The sequence below is a fragment of the Triticum urartu genome, chromosome 5A (genome assembly GCF_056163025.1).
Source record: "Triticum urartu cultivar PI428250 chromosome 5A, HENAU_Tu73, whole genome shotgun sequence".
NCBI classification, from domain to species: Eukaryota; Viridiplantae; Streptophyta; class Magnoliopsida; order Poales; family Poaceae; genus Triticum; species Triticum urartu.
In genome coordinates, this window is record NC_141877.1 from 686,567,145 (window position 1) to 686,591,294 (window position 24,150).

At 54.1% G+C, this 24,150-nt stretch overlaps 1 protein-coding gene across 1 annotated transcript; it reads left to right on the plus strand.

The window, feature by feature from the left end:
• Positions 1 to 557: 557 nt before the first annotated feature.
• On the plus strand, positions 558 to 24,150 carry LOC147974199 (uncharacterized). Its single transcript, XM_087524944.1, has 2 exons — positions 558 to 1,157; positions 23,842 to 24,150. Exons 1-2 carry the CDS (start codon positions 558 to 560, stop codon positions 24,148 to 24,150), a joined length of 909 nt encoding a protein of 302 aa, XP_087381070.1.

Consider the following 24,150-nt stretch of genomic DNA (forward strand, 5'->3'; position numbering starts at 1 on the left):
CTGGCATTTCATCGAATACCTCATGTGCATAGGGGGTGAGCTAGAGTACTACAAAGCTCTCCCACGGTCGGCCAAAAAAACAGAGCACTCCACTGCTCTACTCACGGGCAAGGGGGTATATATAGGCATCTCATTGGTCCCGGTTCATGGCTGGAACCGGTACTAAAGGACACCCTTTGGTCCCGGTTCCAGCCAAAAATCAGGACCAACCCCCTTTGGTCCCGGTTCCAGCCACAAACCGGGACCAATGGTTGTGGGCCAGGAGCGAGGCCCATTGGTCCCGGTTCGTGTCTAGAACCGGGACCAAAGGGTCCAGACGAACCGAGACCAATGGCCCACGAGGCCCGGCCGGCCCCTGGCCTCACAAACCAGGACCGATGCCCCCATGGGTTCCAGTTCGTGAGTGAACCGGGATTAATGGGCTTACCCGGCCTGGATCAACGCTTTGTTTTCTACTAGTGAAGGGGATGCACGACCAGGAGGCCGACTCCTCGTCTGGCTGACGCCACTCCAGCAGGTCCGCGCTGCCCGCACCGCCTACTCCGTCAGCTTTCTAGATGGCGCCGCTGGCGGCCGGGCATCGCGACAGGCCGTACATCCACGTTGATGTCTTCCACTGTTACTGGGAGACGGCGGCACCATTACCATGGGGAGATGTCTACCTGCCAAACAACTGGCATCTCTCCGCCGACCGCGTGCCGATCCCTCCAGTGCCCGTGAGCTGCCGCGGCCGCAGCGTGGACAGTAACCGACGGCGTGCCCGCCTCCCACCTGATCTACTAGAGGACCCTAGGTACGCCATAGATTCACCGCTATGGGATACGTGGCTCCGCGACGAGCATGATCAGCGGCGGCAATATTTTTTTGTCAGTCGTCCTCCTAGCCCACGCCCTCCTCGTGCTGACAGCCCTCCCAAAACATGGGGTCATAGGCGTGTACGCGGCATCACGCCGACGCCTTCTCGATCCCCGTCCCTGCCACCGCCACCTCCCATGACCGAGGAGGAGGAGGCCCGCCTCATTAGGCGGGTCATGGAGGACTCCATGTCCACCCATGACGAGCGGCAATGGGATGGCCACGAAACCGCGTTGGCCCTCTCTGCGACCAGCGACTTAGCCATCCCGGAGTTGGAACTCGGCGTCAAGGAGGATGTCGGTGTCAAAACCGGCGAATCTCAGGTAGGGGGTCCCAAACTGTGCGTCAAGGCCGGATGGTAACAGGAGACAAGGGACACGATGTTTTTACCCAGGTTCGGGCCCTCTCGATGGAGGTAATACCCTACTCCTGCTTGATTAATATTGATGATATGGGTAGTACAAGAGTAGATCTACCACGAGATCAAGGAGGCTAAACCCTAGAAGCTAGCCTATGGTATGATTGTTGTATATGGAGTTGATGTCCTACAGACTACAACCCTCCGGTTTATATAGACACCGGATAGGGTTAGGGTTACACAGAGTCGGTTACAATGGTAGGAGATCTTGAATATCCGCATCGCCAAGCTTGCCTTCCACGCCAAGGAAAGTCCCATCCGGACACGGGACGAAGTCTTCAATCTTGTATCTTCATAGTCCTGGAGTCCGGCTGAAGGTATAGTCCGGCTGCTCGAACACCCCCTAATCCAGGACTCCCTCAGTAGCCCCTGAACCAGGCTTCAATGACGACGAGTCCGACGCGCAGATTGTCTTCGGCATTGCAAGGCGGGTTCTGATGAAGCTATGTACCTAGGGTAGGGGCACGGACCCGTCCAAAGAACCCTACCCAAGGACATCCCTAGAAGAAATCACCTATCAATCGACTTGAAGGTACCCCACTCGACAGGTTCAAGACACTCGACCAAGAAGCTACCACTCGACCATGAAGCTAATCACTCGACTACCAGGAGGCCTACAGTCACTCCGTAGGCAAACGGTCAGCTGTTAAGTAGTCTTCATGGTCATTATAGCACTTTATTAGAGGCGTTACCAGTAACGCCTAATCTTAAATGTACCTTAAACCCTGCATTACTGAGGGCAGGAGGGGGCCGGCGAACTCTATATAAGCCACCCCCCTCCTCAGTATGGAGGGTTCGCACCCCTGTAATCCATACACGCATAATCCAGTCGACCGCCTCCGGGCTCCGAGACGTAGGGCTATTACTTCCTCCGAGAAGGGCCTGAACTCGTAAACCTCGCGTGTAACAACTTCCCAATAGCTAGGATCTAGCCTCTCCATACTCACCCCCCTACATCACTGTCAGAGTCGGAACCACGACAGTTGGCGCCCACCTTGGGGCAGGAATCTTAGCACTTAGTTGGAGAAGTTGCGATCTTTTCCGATCCCTTTGATCATGGTTTCTTGCGGAGTTTTGGTGGAGGGCCGCGAGATCCATCTCGGCGCGCTCTCCTTCATCGCCGATGACTCCGCCTGGCTTCAGGAGGCACCACTCGACATCGACGCGCTCCCCGTCCGTGGCGCGACGCACTTCCGCGCATGCATTCGTGGCATCCTCCTACGGCAGCCGTCGACCCAGTATCGGTCGACCCCTGCGTCGTCTCCCCGCCCTGTCTCCCACCAGCGCAAGCACTCCGGTCGGTCGAGACTTCAGCGGTGGGTGAGGCACGCCGTGGCCCGCCAGTCGGCAGCCCCACAAGTTGCGGCAATCGAGCCCGTCGAGTCCCTCTATGGCCTGTTCGACTGGCTCCGTGCGGACCGCATCCAAGTGCGACAGCAGCGACCCAGCGGCTGAGGTTCTGGCGGTCGATGGGACACACAGTCCCCCTGGTTTCCCTCGCACTGACGGAGCTACGGGCGGAGGCGACCCGTGGCATCCCCACGATGAGTATCTGCCCGAACCTCTCACGTCGTTACAGCGAGAGGAGCTTCGCCGCCGGAACATGGACGCACTCCACACTCCTATTGTCGGAGAAACCCCCGAGGCCCGGGCCTTGGAGGACGTGTGCCTTGCTAACCTGGCCGAGCGCACTCGACTGGAGAATCTCCAGCGAATACTCGACGAGCAAGCGCGTCAGCGGGCTCCCGAGTCCAGTCGACGTCCGCTAGCTCCCGAGTCCAGTCGGCGCCGGCTCTTCTCACCGCCTCAGGTATATCGAACCCTAGTTCAGAATTTGGCCTCAGCAACCCGTATAGCAGAGTCAATTCAGCCATCCCAGTCAGAGGCAGGCAGGGGCTTGTTGCAGATCAGAGCATTGCTCCGGGCGGCAGGAAACCAGAATTCCGCCGTTTCTCAGTCGCGGGATAGGATCCACAGTCGATCCGTTGCAGCAGACACAGTCCAGTCAGCCCATAGCCCGAGATCGCCCCCGAGGCGTGAGGGACGTGATGACCGGCATGATCAGTACAGGAGGAATGAGCAGTTTGATCATCGATTCGGTCGAGATGATCGACGTCGAGTGCCAACCCCTCCCCCGAGGAGCGGGTCATATGCGCCTCGACGGCAAGATGACAGACGCCCTCACAGTGTTGGGCAGAGGATTCCAGTCGACCCCAGAGACCCAGGCTTTGATGCGAGGTCTATCCTCATTCAAGGTTTGGTCGACAGGAACAGGGCTCATCGAGAGGGCCACAACAGAGATGCACCTGCCAGCAGTAGCAGAGTACGTGTTTCAGGGCCAGAGTGCTTCAGTCAAGCCATCAGGGTCGCAGTGATTCCTCCCAATTTCAGGCTGGCAACTGGATTCAGCAAGTTCACCGGCGAGTCCAAGCCTGACACTTGGCTCGAAGATTACCGAGTGGCTGTACAGATTGGCGGTGGCAATGATGAAGTGGCCATGAAGCATTTGCCTCTTATGTTGGAGGGCTCAGCCAGAGCGTGGTTGAATCAGTTGGCACCTAGCAGCATTTACACCTGGGAGGACCTCTCCCGAGTGTTTGTCACGACCTTTGAAGGAACATGCAAACGACCTGCAGGCCTCACAGAGTTACGGTCTTGCGTGCAGAAGCCGAATGAAATGCTGAGGGATTACATCCAGAGGTGGATCACGCTGCACCACACAGTTGAGAACGTGCCAGACCATCAAGCAGTTTGCGCTTTCAAAGAGGGCGTTAATACAGAGAGCTGAATCTGAAGTTCGGTCGAACTGGAGAGATGTCTCTGAATCGGATGATGGAGATCGCCACCAAGTACGCTAGTGGTGAAGACGAAGACCGACTCCGAAGCGGCAAGCTCAAAGCAGTCGCCCAAGAAACTGGAGGAAACTCCACTCGGAAACAGAAGCGAAAGGCCGAGCCAGCTGCTCCCGGGGAGGCCCTGGCCGTTGCCCAGGGAAACTTCAAGGGGAAACCCAAGGGCACCTGGAAGCCCAAGAAGGTCAAAGATCAAGACGGGAATGATGTTTTGGACTTACCGTGTCACATCCACACCAAGAAAGACGAAGAGGGTAATTTTATTTACCCAAAGCATACCACTCGACAGTGCCGGCTCCTGATCCAGCAGTTCCAAGGCAAGCAGCCCAAAGATAAGGAAAAAGAGCCAGACAGGATTGAAGACAAAGAAGACAGTGACGACGGATACCCCCAGATCAATTCCACCCTGATGATTTTTGCTGATGTTGAGAGCAAGAGTCGACTGAAAGTCATTAACCGTGAGGTGAACATGGTTGCCCCGGCAACACCCAATTACCTGAAGTGGTCGCAGACTGCCATCACATTCGACCAGTCGGATCACCCGACGCACATTGCCACCCCTGGGAGGCAAGCTTTGGTGGTCGACCCAGTTGTCGAAGGCACTCGACTGACCAAAGTATTGATGGACGGCGGCAGTGGCCTGAACATACTGTACTCTGAGACTTTGAAAGGGATGGGCATTCCGATGTCCAGACTTAGTACCAGCAACATGAGCTTCCATGGAGTCATTCCTGGGAAGAAAGCCGAGTCGCTCGGCCAGATTGCTCTTGATGTAGTTTTCGGTGATTCAAAGAATTACCGCAAGGAAAGGTTGACATTCGAAGTTGTGGACTTCCAGAGTGCCTATCATGCCATTTTGGGTAGGCCAGCTTACGCACGCTTCATGGCTCGACCATGTTACGTGTATCTCAAACTGAAGATGCCTAGCCCCAAAGGTGTGATTACTGTTACTGGCAGCCGAAAGAAAGCAGAAGAATGCTTTCAGAAAGGCTCAAAGATCGCTGACGCTCAGATGGCAGTAGTCGAGCTGAAAGAGTACCAAAAGACTGCCGATCCGAGTGAATTGCTGCGAGCCAAGAAGCCCGCCTCAGAATCAGCTTTTCAGTCGGCTGGCGAAACAAAGACAGTCCACATTCACCCGACCGACCCCAACGCTGCTCCGACTCACATCTCGACGACGGTCGACTCCAAATAGGAAGGAGCGCTCATCCAGCTCCTCCGTGAGAACTGGGATATCTTCGCATGGAAACCCTCTGACATGCCTGGAGTTCCCAGAAAGCTGGCTGAGCACCGTCTACGAGTCGACCCAAAATTCAAGCCTGTGAAGGAACATCTTCGACGGTCCGCCGTCCAGAAGAAGCAAGCCATTGGCGAGGAAGTGGCTCGGCTCTTAGCAGCAGAGTTCATCCGAGAGATTTACCACTCCGAGTGGCTCGCCAATGTCGTCATGGTCCCCAAAAAGGACAAGTCGCTCCGCATGTGCATTGACTTCAAGCATATCAATCGGGCCTGCCTGAAAGATCATTTTCCCCTCCCTCGCATCGACCAAATAGTCGACTCGACTGCGGGGTGCGAGAGACTGTCTTTCCTAGACGCCTATTCCGGGTACCATCAGATCCGTCTGTATGGGCCCGACGAGATCAAAACAGCTTTCATCACTCCATTCGGGTGCTTCTGTTACGTCACCATGCCGTTCGGCCTCAAGAACGCCAGAGCCACGTTCATGAGAATGATTCAGAAGTGTTTACTCACTCAAATCAGTCGGAATGTGGAGGCATACATGGACGATATCGTGGTCAAGTCCCGAAAAGGTTCCGACCTGCGGGCTGACCTTGCTGAAACCTTTGCCAATCTCAGGAGGTATGATATCAAGCTCAATCCATCAAAGTGCACATTCGGAGTTCCAGGTGGAAAGTTACTCGGTTCTCTCGTTTCCGAACGAGGGATCGACGCCAATCCTGAGAAAATTGGCACCATACTCCGGATGAAGCGTCCTGTACGCGTGCACGATGTCCAAAAGCTTACAGGCTGCTTGGCCGCTTTAAGTCGATTCATTTCTCGTCTCGGTGAAAAGGCGTTGCCTCTTTACCGACTGATGAAGAAGTCTGACAAATTCGAGTGGACTCCAGAAGCTGATGCAGCGTTTACAGATCTCAAAGCTCTGCTCTCCACCCAGCCGGTGCTTGCTGCCCCAATCAGCAAAGAACCTTTGCTGCTTTACATTGCAGCCACAGGACAAGTTGTCAGCACAATACTTACGGTCAAGCGGGAAGAGGAGGGAAAGGCCTTCAGAGTTCAGCGCCCAGTCTATTACGTGTCTGAAGTTTTGACCCCTTCAAAACAAAGATACCCCCATTACCAGAAGCTTGTATATAGGATTTACATGAACACAAAGAAGGTTGCACATTACTTCTCTGACCACTCCATTACAGTCGTCAGCGACGCCCCACTATCAGAGATTCTGCACAACAGAGATGCAACTGGTCGAGTGGCCAAGTGGGCGATTGAACTCCTTCCCTTAGATATCAAGTTCGAGGCAAAGAAGGCTATCAAGTCCCAAGCAATCGCAGATTTCATCGCCGAGTGGATTGAACAGCAACTTCCGACTCAAGTTCACTCGGAGCACTGGACCATGTTCTTCGATGGATCTAAGATGCTTAATGGTTCCGGCGTGGGAGTAGTCTTAGTCTCCCCCCGAGGAGATAAGCTCAGATATGTTCTCCAGATTCACTTTGATTCCTCCAATAATGAAGCAGAGTATGAAGCACTTTTGTATGGGTTGCGCATGGCCATTTCACTCAGCGTCCGTCGCCTCATGGTCTATGGTGATTCGGATTTAGTGGTTAATCAAGTGATGAAGGAGTGGGACGTCAGAAGTCCGACTATGACCGGTTACTGCAACGCAGTAAGAAATCTAGAAAAGAAATTTGAGGGGTTGGAGCTTCATCACATTCCCCGACTGAAAAATCAGGCAACTGATGATCTGGCAAAGATAGGCTCCAAGAGGGAAGCCATTCCCAGCAACGTGTTCCTGGAACACATCCACTCGCCGTCAGTCCAAGAAGATCCCTTCACAGAAGAAACCCCGCAGCCGAAAAGTGCCACAGATCCGACTGGAGTCGAAGTTGCTGCCGTGGTCGACCTAATCATGCAAGTCTTGGCGATCACTTCCGACTGGACGGTACCGTACATCGCGTATATCCTAAGAAAAGAACTCCCGGAGGACGAAGAAGAGGCTCGACAGATCGTCCGTCGATCCAAGGCCTTCACAGTCATAAAAGGACAGTTGTACAGAGAAAGCGCGACTGGAATCGGTCAGAAGTGCATAACACCGGAAGAAGGTCAGATGATCCTTGATGAGATCCACTCGGGGACCTGTGGTCACCATGCGTCCTCTCGGACCATTGTGGCCAAAGCATACCGAGCGGGATTTTACTGGCCAAGAGAAAATGAGATGGCAAAGGAGATAGTCGACAAGTGTGAGGGGTGTCAGTTCTACTCCAACATGTCACGCAAGCCCGCATCAGCCCTGAAGACCATTCCACTCATCTGGCCCTTTGCTGTCTGGGGACTGGACATGGTCGGTCCTCTGAGAACAGGCAGGAGCGGTTTCACCCATGTGCTTGTGGCAGTCGACAAGTTTACCAAATGGATTGAAGCTAAACCCATCAAGAACCTCGATGCTTGCACTGCTATTAGTTTCGTCAGAGGACTAACATTCAGATATGGAGTCCCTCACAGCATCATCACTAACAATGGGTCAAACTTCGATTCAGACCAGTTCAGAGCCTTTTGCGCCTCTCAAGGCACTCGAGTCGACTATGCATCAGTCGCCCATCCCCAGTCGAATGGACAAGCTGAAAGAGCAAATGGTCTGATCCTCAAAGGACTAAAACCTCAACTAATGTGTGATCTCAAGCACGCGGTAGGTGCCTGGGTCGACGAGCTTCCGTCAGTTCTGTGGGGATTAAGGACCACCCCTAACCGGTCGACTGGAAGAACCCCATTCTTTCTTGTTTATGGAGCCGAAGCCGTTCTGCCAAGTGATCTCCTTCACAACGCTCCCCGAGTCGAGCTTTACACCGAAGATGAAGCAGAACAGGCTCGGCAAGATGCAGTAGACCTCCTGGAAGAAGAAAGAGAGATGGCCATGATCAGATCGACCATTTATCAGCAAGACTTGCGTCGATTCCATGCCCGGCATGTGAAGAGTCGAGCCTTCCAAGAAGGAGATTTGGTCCTCCGAGTGGATCAACAGAAACCACACAAGCTTGCTCCTACTTGGGAAGGCCCCTTCATCATCACCAGAGTCCTCCGCAACGGAGCGTATCACCTCTACAATGTTGATCGCCAGATCGACGAGCCGCGAGCTTGGAACGCGGAGCTGCTCCGCCACTTTTACACTTAAGTTCCTTCCTATAAAGATGTAATAAGAGAAACTTCCGCAGTTCGTTTTTATCAAAGCCAAGAGTGTTCCGATGATTGCTGTCACTTTTGTTTAACATACGAAAACCCCCAGTGGGTGACTTAGCCGCGAATCTGTTTCGCCTAAGTTCAAAAAAATCCTACCGAGTGGAGAGCAAACCTCCCACTCGGGGGCTTAGCTGCAGTCCAGCACTCGCCTAAGTTCTCCTACGAAGAGACTTAGATGCAGTCAGCACTCGCCTAAGTTTGAAAAATCCTACCGAGTGGAGAGCAAACCTCCCACTCGGGGGCTTAGCCGTAGTCCAGCACTCGCCTAAGTTCTCCTACGAAGAGACTTAGCTGCAGTCAGCACTCGCCTAAGTTTGAAAAATCCTACCGAGTGGAGAGCAAACCTCCCATTCGGGGGCTTAGCCGCAGTCCAGCACTCGCCTAAGTTCTCCTACGAAGAGACTTAGCTGCAGTCAGCACTCGCCTAAGTTTGAAAAATCCTACCGAGTGGAGAGCAAACCTCCCACTCGGGGGCTTAGCTGCAGTCCAGCACTTGCCTAAGTTCTCCTACGAAGAGACTTAGCTGCAGTCAGCACTCGCCTAAGTTTGAAAAATCCTACAGAGTGGAGAGCAAACCTCCCACTCAGAGGCTTAGCTGCAGTCCAGCACTCGCCTAAGTTCTTCTACGAAGAGACTTAGCTGCAGTCAGCACTCGCCTAAGTTTGAAAAATCCTACCGAGTGGAGAGCAAACCTCCCACTCAGGGGCTTAGCTGCAGTCCAGCACTCGCCTAAGTTCTCCTACGAAGAGACTTAGCAACAGTCAGCACTTGCCTAAGTTTAAAAAATCCTACAGAGTGGAGAGCAAACCTCCCACTCGGAGGCTTAGCTGCAGTCCAGCACTCGCCTAAGTTCTCCTACGAAGAGACTTAGCTGCAGTCAGCACTCGCCTAAGTTTGAAAAATCCTACCGAGTGGAGAGCAAACCTCCCACTCGGGGGCTTAGCTGCGGTCCAGCACTCGCCTAAGTTCTCCTACGAAGAGACTTAGCTGCAGTCAGCACTCGCCTAAGTTTAAAAAATCCTACAGAGTGGAGAGCAAACCTCCCACTCGGAGGCTTAGCTGCAGTCCAGCACTCGCCTAAGTTCTCCTACAAAGAGACTTAGCTGCAGTCAGCACTCGCCTAAGTTTGAAAAATCCTACCGAGTGGAGAGCAAACCTCCCACTCGGGGGGCTTAGCTGCAGTCCAGCACTCGCCTAAGTTCTCCTACGAAGAGACTTAGCTGCAGTCAGCACTCGCCTAAGTTTGAAAAATCGTACCGAGTGGAGAGCAAACCTCCCACTCGGGGGGCTTAGCTGCAGTCTAGCACTCACCTAAGTTCTCCTGCGAAGAGACTTAGCTGCAGTCAGCACTCGCCTAAGTTTGAAATCCTACCGAGCGAGAGCAAACCTCCCGCTTGGAGGCTTAGCTGCAGCCCAGCGCTCGCCTAAGTATGAAACACATCTCATTTCCCAAGGACGACGAGGGGCAGGTCGACTGCCACCTCCTCCTGGAGAGCTTCGCCACAAATACAATGTGCGCTCCGTCCCACTCCGCAGTAACAGGGTGTAGATCGACTACTACCTTCTCCTTCGGAGCTGCACCTCAGACACAAAGTTATTTCGAGTGAAGACCAAATTCCACTCGACGGGTCATCCACAAAGAGATTCAACGACAAATCAAGTTCAAATAAAGCCTAAAAGGTCCCAGAGACCTCAGATCAAAGTACTTGAGCCCCCAGCTCGGCAGAGTTTAACTGTTACTCTTCCACTCGGCATTCCGAGGCAAATTTAAGGCAGAGTTTAACGGATTACAAAATACACTCGGCATTCCGGGGCAAGTTTTTTCATTCCTCAGGAGGAGGAGGACTGGCAGGGGCGACAAACTCATCCAAGTCGATCCCGTCTACGATACGGGTAGCAGCAACAATAAATGTCTCCATGAAGTCCTGGAAGTTGTGCTTCCTCGTGTTGGTGACTTGGATGGCGGCCAGCTTATCCTCCCGCACCTCCTTGCAATGGACGCGGACCAGAACAGAGCCACGTCAGCGCCACACCGAGCTGAAGACTTCTTCCACTCCTGCACTCGGTCTGGGATCCCGTTGAGTCGAGTCATCAGAGACTCGAGATCATTCTGGAGCGTAGACTCTGGCCAAAGCATCGGGTCGATCCGCGTCATGGCAACCTTCAGTCGAGCCAAGTAATCCACGACGCCGTCAATACGAGATTCCAGTCGGAGCAGGTTCATGGCAGCTTCATCTTTCACCGGAGAGTTGATTGGATCCAAACCTGTTTCGATCCGCCCAGTCTCCTCTTCAAAGTTCTGGCAAAGTTATGCATACACGACCCAAGGATAAGTCAAATTTCGTAAAACTGAGTCGACACAAAAAAAACAGTCAGAACTGAATGTGCACCTTCGAGCTTGATGTACAACTTCTTGGCAAAACTCCTCAAGTAGCCCTCCAGGTCGTCCCTCCTACGAGCGATGCCTTCCATCTTCTTGCCCAAGAGGAGGTTCTCCTTCTTCCAATTTGTATTCAACCTGTTGGCTTCATTCAGAGCGGTCTGCAACCTGGTATTCTCTTTTTCCAATTGGTCGACCGAAGCCAGCTTCTGTGTGGCCAGAGCAGTCTTGTCATCAGCCTCCTTACGGGCAGCAGCCAAGTCCTGATCCTTCTTCGCCAGAGCTTCTTTCAGTTTTTCTGCAAAAAATGATGACTGAGTCGGAGAAAGCGAAAAGATACTCAAGCCTAAAAACTAACCAGTCGACAAAGGCATCTTACCTGCGGCGCCGTCTCTGACCTTCTGCAGCTCTGTCCTGGCCAGCTCCAGATCAAGGTTCATTTGAATTTGCTGCTTCTCCAAGTCAGCCAAGCGGGTTCCAAGATCACAAGATCTCTGAAGTCAAAGGGGAGGAGTTACAATTTCAATAAAAAAGAAGCAACAAAGGCAATAAATACTAAGACTACGGTCGACTACCACCAGCCCACCATAGTCTCGGGGACTACACCCAGTGGGTGCACTTAGCGTGCCCCCACCGGTTCCTATCCCACCCGACCGACCCCTGAAGTCGAGTCCAAGACAAGTTGCTTCCGAGCAGCTAAGAGACAATAATGGAGTTTCTAAGACTACAGCCGAAGCTAAACATTCGATAGTAGCCTCGGGGACTACACCCAGTGGGTGCACTCAGCGTGCCCCCACAATAAAAAAAAAGAGAAAGACGTCGACTGCCCGCAGTCGACAGGATACCGTTCCATTCGACATGACCCGATCAGACAGAGCGAAGAAACTCAACTACAACGACTCAATTTAAAGACTACAGTCGACTGCCAGCAGTCCACCGTAGTCTCGGGGACTACACCCAGTGGGTGCACTTAGCGTGCCCCCACTCGTCCAAGAATTGGCAAATACACCCAGTGGGTGTACAAACTTAAAGATCTTCGGAAAAGAGATTCTTCAAAGGACATATCGAAACAGACCAAGTGTTGAAGTCGACTGACCTGGACATTGCTCTGAAGAGCCGAGCTTGCGTCATAAGCCGCCTGGCAAGCCTCCCGAGCCACTTTCACCTGTTCCATCATGATTCCATCCTGGCGTACAGCCTCCTTCGCAGCAGCCGCTTGGTCCTCAGGGACAGGGTACGCAGCAAAAAGCGAAGACGGATCCGCAGTCGACGCTGAAGGTCGCACACTCGTCAGAGGAACAGCGAAAGTCACGGAAGCCCGAGTGGGTTCGCCATCGTCCCGAACTACGGCCTCAGGCGCCGGAGTGGATTGCGGAGTCTTCCCAGCCAACGCCTTCTTCTTCCTCTTCACCCTCAGTGGTTCGTTGTCGTCGTCGTCCGGGAGGTCAATAACATGAGGAGGAGCTGCAAGGAAAACATTCAATCGACCAGAGTCGCGATAAAGTTTCAGTCGACTCGAAAGCAGGACGTCAGTGATCGTACCAGGGTTGGAGGTGACAGCGTCCTCCATCTCTTGGTCGTCGTTCCTGACGGAGACCTCAGAAGTTGCACCACTGCAAATCTCGAAAGTTAGTCAGTTGGCCCAGTGAATCGACCAAGGATCCATCCACATTCGACAAAGGAAAGCAAGTGTTATTGTTACCCGGAAATGGTGGGAACAGCTATCTTCATCTTGGGCAAGGCCTTGGGCGGCTTGGATGGCGTCGCTCGTGGGTGCTTGGGAGCCTTCCCGGTCGGCGGAGGAGAAGAAGTCCGAGGGCGTTTCGACGACTGCCCAACAGGAGCAGTCGCCTTGCCACGTTCCTGTGCTGGATCGTGGTGAGCTTGGATCGCCCCTCCGGGCGGGAGGGTTCAGCCTCCTCCTCCTCTTCGCTGGAGAAGATGTCGTCGCCTTCCTCTCCCTCACCGTTGGACTCCCACTCGCCCTGGTCGTCCCCGCTCTCGCCTCCGCTCCCCTCACCTTCCTCAGTCGACCCTTGTGCCCCGTTGGGCGTCGAGTACATCTCGGTGGTCGCCTGGAAGACAACAGACAGGACGAAAGTCAATCGACTTACCCAAAGAAGACCAATACAGAAGGCCAGATATCCGACACAAAGACATACCTGATCCACTTCATATGAGTTGTCGAGTGGAATTACCCTTCTGGCTCCTTGGGGATTGTCTTTGTTCCCCGTGATGCTTGACAGCCACCCCTCCAGCATCTCGTCGGTGACCTCCTCCGGGTGGATCCGAGTGGTGTCGTCAAGGCCAGAATACAGCCACATCGGGTGGTCTCGCGCCTGGAGCGGTTGGATGCGCCTCTGAAGAAAGACCTCTAACAGGTCCATCCCAGTCACCCCCTCACGGACAAGCTCAACCACTCGACCCGCCAATACCTTGACTTGGGCCCTTTCCTCCGGCATGACTTTCAGAGAGACAGGCTTCTCGGCTCGGTCGAGGGAAAAAGGAGGAAGACCAGTCGACTGTCTGGGGGTCGCCTGGTCCTGGTAGTAGAACCAGGTCGACTGCCAGCCGCGGACCGACTCCGGGAAGGTGATAGAGGGGAAACAGCTCTTCCCCCTCGTCTGGATCGCCAGGCCCCCGCACAGCTGGATCACTTGCGTCTTCTCATCACTCGACTTGGCCTTTTTAACCGACTGAGAGCGGGAAGTAAAAATATGCTTGAAAAGCCCCCAATGCGGACGGCAACCCAGGAAGGCCTCGCACATGGAAATGAACGCGGCAAGATAGACTATGGAGTTGGGGGTAAAGTGATGGAGCTGCGCTCCGAAGAAATTGAAGAAGCTCCGGAAGAATGGATGGGGAGGCAGAGAAAACCCTCGGTCGATGTGGGTGGCGAGGAGCACGCACTCACCGTCGCGGGGTTGAGGTTCGATCTCCCTCCCCGGGAGACGCGCAGCCTCGTGGGGAATGGCTCCTCCCTCGACCATGTCGTCGAGATCTTCCTGCCGGAGCACCGATGGCATCCAGTCGCCCTGAATCCAACCCTTGGGCAGGGTGGTCCGGGAGGAAGATCCGCCTCGTGCAGACCTCTTTCCTTTCCCCACCGCCGCCACCTTCTTCGCGCGCTCCAAAGCAGTGGTCTTGCCCTTCACCATCGTCGTCGGCGAGGTCTCACACGGGCTAACGGCGCTAGGGTACGGCCGAAGGTCACGGGAGGGCTGGCGAAGGGAGAGAGGAAGAAGGAAGAAGAATAGAAGCGCACGGCTTGGAAACCCCGAGCCGGCAACTTATAAGGGGCCGCTCCCGAGTGGATGACTGGTAGGCCCAGGCAGTCCAGTCAAATCCCGCAGCAGACGCGCGCGCAGCATGTGGCGAAAAAGGCGACGCGAGGATCGAGGAGTTTCCGCTTTATCACTTCCGATTACTGCGGCTGCTCCCGTCCCGCGCGCTTCCCAAAATCCGAATCCCGTGAGATCCACGGGCCGCAGAACCACTTGCCAAAAACAGAGTATCCCGCTCGCACCAACACTCAGCATGTCGCAAGCAAAGATATTCACTCGACGAAAGGCCTGGAATGGATCAAGGCGACTGAAAGAGGTTGATGACGTCATCCGTGACAACTGACCCTAAACGAGGCACTCATACAGCCCCAAAGAACCAGCCGGAAAGGATCCCCAACTCTTTCCCCACTCTAACCTCGATCCATTCGGGGGCTAATGATGAAGCTATGTACCTAGGGTAGGGGCACGGACCCGTCCAAAGAACCCTACCCAAGGACATCCCTAGAAGAAATCACCTATCAATCGACTTGAAGGTACCCCACTCGACAAGTTCAAGACACTCGACCAAGAAGCTACCACTCGACCATGAAGCTAATCACTCGACTGCCAGGAGACCTACAGTCACTCCGTAGGCAAACGGTCAGCTGTTAAGTAGTCTTCATGGTCATTATAGCACTTTATTAGAGGCGTTACCAGTAACGCCCAATCTTAAATGTACCTTAAACCCTGCATTACTGAGGGCAGGAGGGGGCCGGCGAACTCTATATAAGCCACCCCCCTCCTCAGTATGGAGGGTTCGCACTCCTGTAATCCATACACGCATAATCCAGTCGACCGCCTCCGGGCTCTGAGACGTAGGGCTATTACTTCCTCCGAGAAGGGCCTGAACTCGTAAACCTCGCGTGTAACAACTTCCCAATAGCTAGGATCTAGCCTCTCCATACTCACCCCCCTACATCACTGTCAGAGTCGGAACCACGACAGGTTCCTCCTCCAAGTCCTTCATAGAAGATTGTAAACACCAAGAGTAGTGTCCGGCTCTGCAAAATAAGTTTCCACATATTGCCATAGAGAGAATAATATTAACACAAATCAAATCTGCTGACGTATTCTGCAGTGCATCATCACACTACGGCCAAGTCCTTTACTCGAATCGTTTTTACTTTTCCGCCTCAGCATGTTTTGCGAGGCGGTTTCCTTCGCACGTCTTGTCAAAGCAGAGATCGTGTACCCCCTTTTACGGGATTCTCATCAATACGGACGTGGGTAACCCAACCGCGCCATTTATCACGGTGCTTGGGACGCAAGCGAGTTTTACTAGGCTGGTGGGGACGCACAACCGCATCCGCCCATATAAGGGGATAAGGATCCACCTTTTTACCTACGCCTTCTTCCTCCTTTGCCTATCCATCTCCTGCGCGCTCGAGCTCCAGCGCCCAAGCCCGCACTTCCCACCTCAACCTTCTCCAGCAATGTCCGGAGCGGGAGGCAAGTGGATGGTCTCCTCCGCCACGGAGGGCCAAGTCAAGAAGCTAAGGAAGGCCGGATACCTGTCTAAGGACATCACACACCGGCTTACCGAAAAGGGGAAGCTTCTCCCCACCCCAAGGCCCCATGAGAGGGTAGTATTTCTTCCCCACTTCCTCCGCGGACTGGGTTTTCCACTCCACCCATTTTTCCGGGGGCTCATGTTCTACTACGGCCTGGATTTCCACGATCTGGCCCCGAACTTCATCCTCAACATCTTGGCGTTTATCATCGTGTGCGAGGCTTTCCTCCGCGTCCGCCCTCATTTCGGCCTCTGGCTCAAGACCTTCAACGTCAAGTCCAAGGTGGTGCGCGGCAGCCAGGCGGAGTGCAGAGGCGCCATGGCGGGCAAGATGGCCAACGCCCTATGGTTCGAGGGCTCTTTTGTGGAGACCCTAAAGGGGTGGCAATCTGAGTGGTTTTACATCACCGAGCCACGCTATCCGAAATGGATCGCAGCCGCCGAGTTCCGATCCGGACCCCCTCGCGGCTTATGTCCTGGAAAGAGATAGGCCTGTCGTGGGGTGACGAAAAAGAGGTGACCGGATTGCAAACATGCATCCAGTCCCTGGTGAACAAGCCAATCCGGCTTGTTAATGTAATCCAGGTTATGCTCGTCCGCCGGATCCTCCCGTGCCAACAACGGGATTTTAATCTGTGGGAGTTCGACCCGGCGCAACACCAAACCCTTAGTAGGCTCTTCGACACGACGTACGAAGATCCCTGGAAGGTGCTATTCAAGGGCGTCGAGGCTCCCGCATTCGCTTCCAAGGACCGCGGATACAGCTTGCAGCGTCACGCTAGCGAGGTAAGCTATCTTCACCTTTTACATGATGTTAAGCTTTTTTCATAGTTTTGACTCTATGCAGGATCTAAACTCCCTTACCTTTGACAGGCTTGGCGGGCGATATCCGGACCGATTAACTGTCCGGCTCCGCTGCCCGAAGACCCAGCCCCAGCTCTACTAGTGAAGCTGCTGGTTCCGGCGCCTTATGTGGTGCCGGAGAAGAAGGCCAAGAAGAAGAAGACCACGGGGACTCGAAAGAGTGCCCGTAATGTGGTGGTGTTGGACTCGTCATCCACGAGTCCGAGACGCCCTCTTCCCGTGAAAACGAGGAGGAGGAAGAAGAAAACTCCCCCCCAGCGGAGGGAGGATAGAAGAGGAAGGCCGCCCCAATGGGGGAGGCCGAGGGGTCTAGGAAAAGGAAGACCCCTTCGCCGGACTACTCCCCCGACGCCGAAGAGGGCGAAGAGGAGTGGCCAAACAGGGCCAGGCGTCCGGCAAAATCGTAAGTTCGGATATCAGAGTAACTCATGATGTTCCTTTGTTGCACAACTTCCCCTAATGTCGAACGTAATTATGCAGCCCGCCCCGGGCCGAATTCAACGAATCGTCGGGCGGCTCCCTGGACTCATCGGACGTGAACTCAGTTCCGTTCGCTGTCTCCCCCCGCACTGCAGACGACGCCGAAGTGGCGTCGCGACAAGCTCCAGGGCAGGAGGAGGTGGTCCCGGAGGAGCCGCAAGGCAACCTCCCGGAATCCAGGAGTGAAGGGGATAAGGCCCCCCAGCGCTCCAAGTCCGGCTTTGTGCCGGACACCGCGGCGGAATCTTCCACAGTTCCGGACTGCGGTAGGCGAACTCCTTCCAAGAGGAGCAAGCCTTCTGAGCCGGCGGCCTCCGTCCAACCGGAGGTGCCGGACAATCTGCTGGAGGTGCTTGACAGCGCCTCCATCGACGAGGGGCACCGTACTATTATGAGTACGGTGATCCAGTAGGTTCGGTCCGCCAAGAGCGGACTGACTGAAGCTTGCTCTAGCCTTCTAACAGGCTTCGAGGTAAGTAAAAATATGTAAAAATATTACCGCATAGACAATAGCCCCTGATGCTCTGTTTGGCGTTCGAAAAGAAAAGCCGAATAGAGGATCTATTAAATTTCGCAGGAGTCTAACAAAAAGGAGTCAATATGCGTATGCAGGCTTCGCTGCTATCCACCGCCGCACTAACTGCGGAGGTGGGTGTCCTGAAGCAGGACATCGAGCGGACCGAGCAAGAGCTCGGCCTTGCCAAGCGGCGGCTTGAGGAGAAAGAAGGTAAGAAATACCTTACAGAAAAAGTGCCTATAAAAAGGCGTGATTGCAAAAAAAATAACAGGATTGTACTGCTTATTGTAGGTGCCACGACTGAGGTGGCGACCCTTAAGCAGGCGATGTCTGAGGCCGAAAAGAAAACGTCCATGGAGCGCACCGAGCGAGACAGACTTGGGACTCAGGTTGGCGAGGTGCAACAAGAGCTTCAGGCTCTCATGAAAAAACATGAGAGTTTGGAGCTTGAGTCAAAGGCGCAAGCATCCGAGCTCGCGACGGCCCTTGAGACTGCCAAGTCTGCCAAGGCCGAAGCCCAAAAGGCCCTCCAAGAGTTGGAGGAGATGAGGAAGATAGCAGCGGGTAAGGCATTCTTTATGCAAAGCAAAAATATAAAAGTAAACTACTTGTTACTTATCCGAATCCGGAGCTCTCCAGGGGCATTCGCAGATCTTCCCTGCAGCATATTCGACGCCGCCGCATTCTATCGAGCTGAAGAGGGCAGCTCGACGGAGAAGGTGTTCTGGTCTCAGTATTCTGAGGCCGGACACCCTGTGCCCTTGAGCGACCAGCTGAAATAGCTGGTCGAGCTCCACAAGGCGGCCGAACAGGCCATGAAGGGCTTGATAGTTCGGCTGTGGTCCGGAGAGGCCCTGCCTGGGAGCTATTTCGGGCTGGTGCGGCGGCTGGTGGAGGCCTGTCCGAGGCTCGAGGTCATCAAGCGCTCCATCTGCATCGAAGGTGCCCGTCGGGCCCTTGCCTGTGCAAAGGTGCACTGGGGTAAGCTGGACGGTGAGAAGCTTGTGAAGGACGGGCCGCTGCCGGGGAAGGAGCATCACAAGCCCGAGAACTACTACAAGGATGTTCTTGCAGGTGCCCGCCTTGTGGCGGATGAATGTACCAAGGATGTGATTTTTGAATGAACTCACTCGTGTTTATCCTGTGCGCTGAAAACTTGTTCATATGCGCTAAGCAATGCTTATTGAATTTAAAATATTACTTTCTGTGCGGCCGTTTATCAAAAAATTGAGAGATGGCCAATCGTCGGCTTCTGCCCACATGCCACTAGTGCTGGGGTGTTCGGGATAAACCTGAGCGCTCTTTTTCCCATAGTTGGGTCCTTCGAGGGAGGCGCTCAGCACAACGAACCAGGCAATCGGACTATAATGCTTGAACACTCTCACTTAGCCATAGAACTCTATAATTTTAAATTTCGGCGAAGCCCCTAGTTCGGAAGACCGAGTTCGGGGCGCTATCCACGCCTTGGCCGGACAAAGCCAGCTCCTCGCAAGAAGCGGCATAAGTCTTTAGGGACTTGAAAAACCTCTCGAACAGCAAGAGGTCTCTCGCCTCATCATGACAGTCAGTTTTAGCTTTCTCCACTGAGGTGCTTAACCCAGCTGAACCGGGGCACAATCGCAGTGGTTCTCCTAGTGCTACCTTAGCCGATATAGCGGAACGTAAGGCACCAAAACATAGGAGCCGGGCAAACACAACTATTGACCCAAATCATGATTCGGAGCCGATGCATATAGTGCTATAAGTTCGGGGTGCCGCACTTGTGAAAGTGTACAGACTTCTCACACCATAATGAGGGGTACTGAAGCCCCTGGCGTGTTTGCCGTACCATGGTGTACGGGTGCAATCATGTCATTTAATAAACATATATGTGAAAAGAGGATAATTCAAAAAATAGACAAAAAGCTATGCATTGTTTATAGAGAGGCTATTTATCAAAGCCGAACGATACAAATAGTGCGATAAGCAAAAAGATATTGGACTATTGAACATGTCCTGACCAGGGGCAGGCCGCGGAATTGTATTCAAAACAGGTATACTGCTCGTAACAGAGACCACCTGGGAGTTCCATAATGCGGCATGGCTTGTCTGCCTCCCTGGATCTTGCATCGTTTGTGCGGCAGTCGAATTGCCGAACAAGTCGTCCGAAAATGGAGTCCTGAAAGTAAGAAAAAAATTAAAAAAAGAATCCGGCAGCCCCTAGTACGTTTTAAGCTGTATTTTGGGCGTGCCGTTATTGTGCCCCTTCCCCTGTGCCCATGGTATTTCAAGGGCGTAGTTATGTACGCGAGGCACTGCTTTCGCTATGTCGCGAGAGCTGGGGTTGGGGCCGCATTGCTACGCTTGCTCAGAGCGTGCCAGGCAGTCCTGCTGTGGGTTACTCCAGGCGCGCTTGGCAGTGTCTGGCTTTTTAACGGCCGGACTGGAGAATTGCCTAAGAAGGCTACTTTGTACTTCCGTTGCGAGAGCCGCCGTGTGCTCCTCCATACGGAGGGAGCGTTCGGTGTTTCCGTTGACTGCGATTACTCCTCGAGGGCCTGGCATCTTGAGCTTGAGATATGCGTAGTGCGGCACCGCATTGAACTTTGCGAATGCGGTTCGTCCGAGCAGGGCGTGATAGCCACTACGAAACAGGACTATATCGAAGATTAACTCTTTGCTTCGGAAATTGTCCGGGGATCCGCAGACCACGTCAATTGTTACTGAGCCTGTACAGTTGGCTTCTACACCTGGTATAACGCCTTTAAAGGTCGTTTTTGTGGGCTTAATCCTTGAGGGATCTATGCCCATTTTCCGCACTGTATCCTGGTAAAGCTGGTTCAGGCTACTGCCGCCGTCCATGAGGACTCTTGTGAGATGAAATCCGTCGATGATTGGGTCGAGAACCAATGCGGCGAAGCCGCCATGACGGATGCTAGTGGGATGGTCCCTTCGATCAAAAGTGATCGGGCAGGAGGACCATGGGTTGAACTTTGGGGCGACTGGCTCCATCGCGTATACGTCCCGTAGCGCACGCTTCTGCTCCCTCTTGGGAATGTGGGTTGCGTATATCATGTTCACCGTCCGCACTTGTGGGGGAAAGCCCTTTTGTCCATTGTTGTTTGGCAGCCTGGGCTCCTCCTCGTCATCGCTGTGCAGCCCCTTGTCTTTGTTTTCGGCTCTTAACTTGCTTGCCTGCTTGAACACCCAACAATCCCTGTTAGTGTGATTGGCTGGCCTTTCGGGGGTGCCATGTATCTGGCACAAGCGGTCGAGTATTCGGTCCAAACTGGGCGGGCCCTGAGTATTCTTTTTGAATGGCTTTTTCCGCTGACCGGATTTATAGCCTCTGAATCCGGCATTGACTGCCGTGTCTTCATTGCTGTCGCTGTTAATGCGGCGTTTTTTCTTATTCCGACGTGTCCTGCCACTTTCGTCCTTGGTATCCGAATTACCAGGGTTCTTTGATAAGTTGTTACTGCGAGCTAGCCAGCTGTCTTCTCCCGCGCAAAAGCGGGTCATGAGTGTCGTGAGGGCTGCCATAGATTTCGGCTTTTCCTGTCCCAGGTGCCGGGCAAGCCACTCGTCGCGGATGTTATGCTTGAAGGCTGCTAGGGCCTCTGCGTCCGGACAGTCGACTATCTGGTTTTTCTTTGTTAGGAACCGTGTCCAGAATTGCCTGGTCTATTCCTCTGGCTGCTGAATTATGTGGCTTAAGTCGTCGGCATCCGGTGGTCGCACGTAAGTGCCCTGGAAGTTGTCGAGGAATGCGGCTTCCAGGTCCTCCCAAGAACCGATTGAGTCTGCTGGCAAGCTGTTAAGCCAATGCCGGGCCGGTCCTTTAAGTTTGAGCGGGAGGTATTTGATGGTGTGTAGATCATCGCCACGTGCCATGTGGATGTGAAGGAGATAATCCTCGATCCATACCGCCGGATCTGTTGTGCCATCGTATGATTCGATGTTTACGGGTTTGAAACCCTCTGGGATTTTATGATCCATTACTTCATCTGTGAAGCATAGCGGGTGTGCGGCGCCTCTGTACTGGGCTATATCACGACGCAGCTCGGAAGAGCTATATCTGTTGTGTTCGGCCCGGCCGGATTTGTTGTATCCGGAGTGAAGATCATCGTCACGTGCCGTAGGGCGCCTGCGCAATCCGTAGATCGATCTTGTTTGTCTTGCCTTATCCTCCAGTACGTCTCGCAGGTCTGGCGCATTTTCCCGTGCCTTAGTTGAGCGGCGTTGGGACATGGCTTGGGTGGAGAGCCGAGAGGCCTCTCTGTCGCGGCCACGAGGTGGCCGGTCTGTCATGTCGTGCGCTGGTGATGTAGGTGTTTCCTCCTCTGATCGGGGTAGCGGCCTGCGCTTTGGGTAACTCTTGGAGGGGCGTTCGAGTTCATACTCTTCGGCCGCAAGGACTTCAGTCCATCTGTCAGCTAGCAAATCTTGGTCAGCTCTAAGCTGTTGCTGCTTTTTCTCGAGGCTGCTTGCCGTGGCTAAAAGCCTGCGTTTGAAACGCTCTTGTTCGGCGGGGTCTGATGGTACGACGAATTCGTCGTCATCGAGGCTTGCCTCGTCTTCGGAGGGAGGCATATAGTTATCATCCTCGACCTCTCGGTCTGCCGCTCTCTCATGAGGGCTAGCTTCTCCATCTTCCTGTGCCGAATCTTGCTGGGGTGGGTGTTCTTCAGCGCTACCTGGGGTAGTATAATCTCCCGTGCCGGAATCACCGTTTTTGCTTTGGCGGGATTTAGAGCGGCGCCGCTGACGCCGACGCTTTGGCTGTTTCTTGGAGGTGTCATCCCCCGCTGTTCCATCGCCATCTCCATCTTTTGGAGTATCCACCATAGATATGTCATATGACGAGGTGGCCTTCCAGCGCCCTACATGTGCTGGTTCCTGTTCGTCTCCTACATCGTCGTCCATACCGTCGATGTCTTCGGAGCCGAAGTCAAGCATGTCGGTTAAATCGTCGACAGTGGCTACAAAGTGGGTGGTGGGTGGGCTTTGAACTTCTTCATCGTCCGTATCCCATCCTCGCTGACCGTAATCCGGCCAGGGCTCTCCTGATAAAGAGAGAGACTTGAGAGAATTCAGGATGTCGCCAAAAGGCGAGTGCTGAAAGATGTCCGCGGCGGTGAACTCCATTATCGGCGCCCAGTCGGATTCGATTGGCAGGGGCGCGGGGGGTTCGAAGTCTGGGGAGGAGTCCGGATCCTCAGAGTCACGGGTCATGCAGAGTGCGGGGCTGGTGTTCGGCTCGATCGCCTTTGAGATCGCAGCCCCCGAGGTGACGTCCAACCGCTCATCCTCGATTGGCGCAATAGGCTCCGAGTTAGGGGTCGGAACCGGTGCGTGCGCGGCCTCCAGGACACTGTCCGGAGGCAGAGCTAGATCATGCCCCTCGAGATAGTGCGGCGCGCTTGGCTGTGGCTCGAACCCGTCGAAGATCAAGTCTCCGCGGATGTCAGCCGTGTAGTTTAAGCTTCCAAACCTGACTTGATGGCCAGGGGCGTAGCTTTCGATCTGCTCCAGGTGGCCAAGCGAATTGGCCCGCAGTGCGAAGCCGCTGAAGACGAAGATCCGTCCGGGGAGAAAAGTCTCACCCTGGACCTCATCGTTGTTGATGATCAAGGGAGCCATCGGGCCTAAAGGCGACGACACAGAGGAACTCTCAATGAAAGCACCAATGTCAGTGTCAAAACCGGCGGATCTCGGGTAGGGGGTCCCGAACTGTGCGTCAAGGCCGGATGGTAACAGGAGACAAGGGACACGATGTTTTTACCCAGGTTCGGGCCCTCTTGATGGAGGTAATACCCTACTCCTGCTTGATTAATATTGATGATATGGGTAGTACAAGAGTAGATCTACCACGAGATCAAGGAGGCTAAACCCTAGAAACTAGCCTATGGTATGATTGTTGTATATGGAGTTGATGTCCTACGGACTACAACACTCCGGTTTATATAGACACCGGATAGGGTTAGGGTTACACAGAGTCGGTTACAATGGTAGGAGATCTTGAATATCCACATCGCCAAGCTTGCCTTCCACGCCAAGGAAAGTCCCATCCGGACACGGGACGAAATCTTCAATCTTGTATCTTCATAGTCCTGGAGTCCGGCCGAAGGTATAGTCCGGCTGCCCGAACACCCCCTAATCCAGGACTCCCCCAGAGGAGGTGCAGCAGGAGGAGGTCGTGGAGGAGCCGCTCGTCGCCATGTGGAACCCGCGTCTGGTGGTCCAGCGGTGGAGCTGGTCGTGCACGGCGCCGGAGATGACCGACTTGGTGGGCATTGGCCCATGGTCAGCCATGTCACCGTGGTCACCAGAGCAGGAGCAGGAGCCACGGGAGGAGGTGGTGCAGGCGCCGCCGGCGCATCTGGTCTGGCAGGGCCGCCAGCACACCTTTGTCAGCCACCTCCCTATGTTGACCTCATCAGCGACGACGACGAGTAGGACGGCGGCTCTTGAAGACGACGGCGGCCACGGGCGATGA

Excerpts from the sequence above, each read along its gene's own strand:
- LOC147974199 (XM_087524944.1), top strand. The coding sequence starts at position 558 with ATGGCGCCGCTGGCGGCCGGGCATCGCGACAGGCCGTACATCCACGTT. Across the intron at positions 1,158-23,841 it reads GCGTCAAGGAGGATGTCGGT|GAGGAGGTCGTGGAGGAGCC; the intron begins GTCAAAACCGGC and ends GAGGTGCAGCAG.